The following is a 6,000-nucleotide window of genomic DNA, read 5'->3' as shown; positions in this document are numbered from 1 at the left end:
ACTATGGGAAAGGGACTATGTCTACCTCAGTTTGTACAGTGCCAATGGTGCCCTAATAACTAATGTAATAGAAATAGTAACGTTTGAGTGAAGAGTTGCTAACAGGCTTATAAAGGTGAAATTTGTAGATAGCAACACTAGTTTTGGCTTTTGTTAGCTACATACAGCCTTGACATGCTGCTGAGACTGTTATAGTATTATTTGTATTGCCATAGCAAATGGAAACGTGTACTTTTATTTCTGGGAAATAGTTAAACAGAGATGTGGCCAGCTTATCTACCTGGCTCAGCAATAGGGCCTGTCCCCTACTCAACATTCAGCCATAGTTACCACCCCCCCCCGGTCTTAAATTTCTCTCTACCCATGTATAGTAGGGGCCTGCATATGCAACATTTGTTTGCAACTTAAGTATATGAACATTCTGTGCCTTCAATGCTTTCATGGTTTCAGAAGGAAAACTAGATTTCTGCTCAGACAGGGACTGTATGTTTAAAAGGAATGGGTGAAATTAAATGAGTCTGTTTGAAGTGGAGGCTGACAGGTGCAATGCACCTGATCTTTGAAGGCATTTCTGTGCAGCAATCAAGTCGGAAGCTCTGGTATTATAGATTTGGCACAGTAGCCTTGTGCCTGATGACCTTATTCAAGGCAAAGAAAGATACTGAATTACCTTCTGTGCCATTAGATCCTCTCTGCCTCTGCTCTCCATGGTGTGAATAAGATACAGGCAGACCCTACTGCCTGAGACCACTGCAACTTTTTTTTAATCTAGCAGAAAATTAGACAATCAATAATAGTAAATGTTATGGAAGCAGAACAGAGTATAAACAGCAGCTGTTAAGAAAGTACTACATCAAGTAACTTAAATGTGTATAGTTCAAGTAGCATAGGTTTAAGTAGTGTCAATGCTGGGTGGGGCTAGTCTTGATTATAGGGTTCTAGTCACAATGGCCAACTGTATTGAGATAGAAGTCTCCCACACAAGAGAAGTAAATATGTTGTAAATACAGCCACAGTCTCATAACTGAACAGCTGATTAGGGTATCTGAATTTTACAGTGCCATTCTGATGTATAGTAAATATTTTTTTCCAAGGCCCAGAAGCTTTTTCAGCAGTTTGGCAAACTGAGCAGAAGCAACACATCTTCCATTGTCTGATCAAATGTTAGCACTTCTGAAGATATTTATTTGAAATTGTAAAATGCTCTATTTTAGCCTGCTTTTCCCACAAGATTACAACTAAATATCATGATATATTTCCCTGAGGTGCTCAAACCCCCTCCTGACATTAGGGCTCTTGGAGGGTGTTCAGCAATTTATCAAGCATACAAACATCTGAAGAGGGCTGATGGCTGGTGCATTAGTTGCAGGACTTGTACTCACCAATGGCCTGGACTTTGTTCAATAGTCAGGCCACTACCCATACAAGCACAGGTGAAGACAGTGGAAGAATCAAAATAGGGTATGAAGTTAATGCAGTTCAGGCAATAGTAGGTTTCATTTATACTACATACACTGTGCTAAACACCGGGCCAGGGAAGAGGGGATTCCTTCCAATCCCTAACACAAAGGACTGGCTCATGCAATAAGAGACAGAATGAACAGCATACCAGCTAATCCATTAAAAGCAGTTATTCAGCCTTCATAACTAATCTACAGTAGGTAAAGGGAACATTGGAAAGAGAAAAACAGTGACAGCCCAAATGAAGCTCCAAGGCCTGGGAAAAGGAGAGAATAACTCATGTATCACAGTGAATTAGCACCACCTGCTGCTTTGTAAACCTGAAAGAAGCTGAATGCGTACATGCATATGAGAACAATGTTTTGGTTCTCCACCATGCAATTCAGATTTTTGCCAAAGTTAACAAAATTGATTAGAAGTTGATTTAAACCATGTTTAACCACATCATGAATTCAGGTGCAGCCTACTAATCCAGAGGATGTTTCTTGGAAAAGTTTAGGCAATAACACTAACAGTAACCTAATAGGAAAACTTTCCTACAGGGTAAAGAACCTCAGGTCGCAGGTGATCTTCGGAAGTGATCCTCTATTTGTTCCAATGTCCTTCCTTTTGTTTCAGGCACATACAGGACAGTAAAAATTACATTTAGAATACAGAAGACAGAGAAAAGCCAGAAAGTGCCATAGGAAGTCAGGAAGCCCTGAAAGAAAAAGAAAACTATTATTATGAGAAAAAACAAAGCTGCATAGGACTACTTGCAGTACCTCATTACCAGGGAAGAGCATAGCTTAGTGATTTGCCAACAGCATTGTTTATCAACTTTCACCATGAATCAGAAGGGGTAAGGCTCATAATTGGGGTTACACGGTGCTTACTGTAAGATCATGAAATTCCTTGGTTATTAAAAAAGCCATAAACCAGTTTGTTAAGACACAGGCACCGCTGGAAATTCCTCTAGCTTTAAGTGGGAATATTTCAGACATCACCAGCCACGGAATGGGACCCCAACCAAGGGCAAAACCTGAAATTGAAAATAAAGGTGAAAAGTAAACTTGTTTTGCATTTAAAGAAGCAAGTGATGAATGATGCCAAATCCTGTTCTGTGATAAATGTTAATTCTACCCCAACTCTAACTATGGTCCTGTCAGACTGCTGTAGAGGGAACATTTCACTTAAAAAGCAGTACTGAAGTGCACACTCCAAAACTGGTATATACTTGTTGCAACAATACCCAAAAATTATTAACCCCACCATCTGATAACACGCTTCGATAAATGAGAGGGGGGTTTTTGTTACCTCTCTGAAGTGGCGGTTTCTTCAAACTAAATCTACATTTTTAACTTCAATTGCCCTGCACTAACCTAAAAGTTACCTCACTTTGACTGGTGCAGGAAGAAAAAAATGCTTCTGGTTACTGGTTGTGAACACAGTTTAAAATAGATAGATAGATAAATATCTAAGTGCAATATCTAAGAATGTGGTCCAGGCTGATTAATCCATATCCTACACCCTTTCAGGAGTCCCTGCTGAGTGTAGTACAGACTGCAGGAGCAGAGCCTTATAGCTTGATCCCCAAGAAGTGTTGTGCTTTCACAACTCTTAGCTGAGTCAACAGAGGTCACAGGTGACCAGTACTATTGTAAGGCCATACTCAAGAACTTCTGAGGTACACAGTACTCCTGTCTCAAGTGCTTTTATAGTTGCGGACAATTTTTTTTGCATAGCCCAGGACTACAATGGCAGACCACTCACCAGTGATGAACAGCCCCAAGCTCACTACAGCCAACCATGCTAGGTTGTTTTCTGCTCCTACAGATGCTGAATTTAGTGTAGTCAATAAGCCAGGTTGTGATGAATTCTGAGGGTTTGGAAGGATCACTTTACAGTACAGCCCAAATGCTGCAGTGCTGATAGCCATAATGACCCCTGCAAAAGTGAAGAAGAACCAACTGCAGATTTATTGCCACTTGGAAAAGATTTGTATCCGAGAGACCAGAATTGGTAAATTAAATACAAAAAAAAACAAGCCTCTTATGGAAGTTCCTCACATCTGTGCTTTGCCCACAATGATTGTATAAGAATAGCATCCTTAGAAACTACCTCTGGAACTATTTGGTACAGGATGACTCAAGTGAGAGATCACCAAAAATAAATAAAATAAAATAGTATCTAGAATTACAATAACCTCAGCAATCACTGTGAATATACATACAATTACAGGATTCAAATATACTGTATACATATATGCATGTTAGAGTAAATTAATCCTGCTTGATATAATTAATACTACCAAACCTACTTGTGAAATAGGCACAAGTAAACAAGTGTTCACTAAATTTCAGAAGACAATGGTACTTAAAGAAAGAAAGAAAGAAAGAAAGAAAGAGAGAAAAACTCTCCAGTGCAATGTATAAGTTGTGATCAACTTTTCTTCTAAATCACCAGACTAAGTCTACAGAAGTTAAGTTTTAAAATAAACCACTCCATTGCATAATTACAAACCTTCATGCAGTAGGCAAGCTAGGATATTTTTGGTATTACAAACAATATTGTTCTTAAAGGAGGACATTTACCAACAGAATGTATCTTTAAGCTTTTGCATATCTGACCCAATTTTGGAATATTAAAATGCAGGCAAGTTTTTGCATGATGAAAGACACTTTTGTCATTGTCCCAGCCTTTAAAAAAAAAAGGCCTCAAAGAGTTTAGAAACTCATTATACTGCTTCTGGAGTTTACATTCTCAGTTATTAACTGGCAACATGGAAGCAGGATTCCTACAATGTAGGATACAGTGGCAAGTTAAGGGCACACAGCAGAGACAAAAAGATGCAGGACACTGGAGAAGTCTGGACCTAGGTCTTTAACTCCTTCAGTCACATTCTCCAAAGAGACAGATTCTTAAGTATGGTTTGGAAAAGACAAAATAGCATCTAGACGTTCCCTCATCCATTCACATTGATTCAAACCAGCCATCTCATATGTATTTTATATTTTAAGATATAGATTTTTTTTTTTACCTGAAATAGAAAGCAGTACTTTTCGCCCAGTTTTATCTATAATAAGTGCAGCCACAGCTGTGAAAAACACTTGTATGGAACCCACAACAACAGAGGCCATTCTGCTGTCCTGAAAGAAAGAGAAAAAAAAATCTGTAGAAACAATGTCATGGTGTTCAGTAAGTGATTAGGATTTTCCAGTAATGCTGCAGGTAGAAAAGAAATAGCATATTTTGTATTGCTAATTTGTATGCAGTATTGATATCTTGGTCTGATCTCTGTATTAACTAACATACTGTGCTTCTGCACAGTACCTTTCATATGAGGATCTCAAAATGCTTTTCAAGCATTAAGCCTCACCAGGTAAGTTACTCCTGGGGGGATTCTGCACCACAAAATTAAAAATTCTACAATTCTCTTTTACAGTTAAAGTGCAGCTTGCAGAGCCCACACGACCCCTCACCCCATTCTCTGCCCACCAGACTGATTGGGGGGGGGAGGGGAGAGAGCTCAGGGCTTCTCCCCTGTGGAGGAGTGGTGGGGCTAAGGGCTTCTTCTGCCCAGCAGGGATGGGAGTCTTGGGGTTTCAACCCCATGGGGTGCGCCCACCGGGGCTCGGTGCTTCATCTGAAGCCCAGAGGCCCCCCCTCCCTGCAGGGCAGAAGCCCTTAGCCCCACCACTCCGCCATGGGATTGAAGCCCCAAGCACTGGCAGGCATACCCCAGCTCTTGAACGTCTGAAGATCATCATATGCGCTCAGAGGGTCAGTAAGTTTGGCCACCACTACTCTATATACCCCAGATGTCCAACTCACAACCACTGCTCTTATTAGTTTTCTGAATGAAATGAATAAAATTGAGCCTTCATGTATATTAACACAAGATTGTTATTAGCAGCTGATTCTCTCACAAGCCTCTGTCACTGCTATACCTGTGGATGACCTGGAGATTATGCAAGAAACACAAGGGAAATTGAGACAGTGGAGGATGAATGCAGGAAAGGGGGAAAAGAAAAAAAACAACAACTATTTTTAAATAGTTTGATTCTAACATGCAGAGCATATCTTTGTCAGTTAAACTGAAAACTGACACCAGACAGAAGCACTTTGCATGATACATTAACTTAAAAATAGCATTTAATTATGACTAGTAAAATGTCCTGATCTTTCTGTAGAGATCCACTCCAGCAATTATTCCTCTCCATTGCTGTACTTTAGCTTTCACCTGACACAGCAATTTTACTTCCTCTGAAGCACACAATAGTAACCATGGTGAGAGAGATTCTGCGTGGACCTATGACCAAGTGGGCTTTGGCACCTTATACTACATTTCCTGGAAATGGAGGCAAAGTTGCTGACCAGCAGTCTAATATATATTATTTTCCTTGAAGAAACTGTTAATAATAAAACTAACCAACCAGAACAAGGACAGTCAGATGCCTGCATACAAACAAAACTGCAGAGACTTAACATTTTTCCATCACTCCAACAGATTCACCAAATTCATATGTGGTTTCTGTTTGGTACTCTGTACTCAAGTGT

General features: G+C 39.9%; 1 protein-coding gene across 5 annotated transcripts in view; it reads right to left on the bottom strand.

The window, feature by feature from the left end:
* Window positions 1-802: 802 nt before the first annotated feature.
* Window positions 803-6,000, bottom strand: part of SLC2A8 (solute carrier family 2 member 8) — a 19,471-nt gene continuing 14,273 nt past the window's right edge. For 4 of the 5 annotated variants that reach the window (XM_029912745.1, XM_024201172.2, XM_024201170.2 and 1 more), the window contains exons 8-11: window positions 4,481-4,589; window positions 3,214-3,387; window positions 2,337-2,482; window positions 804-2,161 (exon numbers count right to left, since the gene is read on the bottom strand). In XM_029912745.1, the coding sequence (XP_029768605.1) occupies window positions 2,015-2,161; window positions 2,337-2,482; window positions 3,214-3,387; window positions 4,481-4,589 (576 nt within the window). In that variant the 3' untranslated portion in view covers window positions 804-2,014. Of the gene's footprint in view, window positions 2,162-2,336; window positions 2,483-3,213; window positions 3,388-4,480; window positions 4,590-6,000 lie in introns of all 5 variants that reach the window. The other variant, XM_024201174.2, reaches the window with a different exon arrangement.

This window comes from Terrapene carolina, unplaced genomic scaffold (genome assembly GCF_002925995.2).
Source record: "Terrapene carolina triunguis isolate 2854851 unplaced genomic scaffold, T_m_triunguis-2.0 Scaffold238, whole genome shotgun sequence".
NCBI classification, from domain to species: Eukaryota; Metazoa; Chordata; order Testudines; family Emydidae; genus Terrapene; species Terrapene triunguis.
This window is presented reverse-complemented; position numbering and strand designations above follow the sequence as displayed.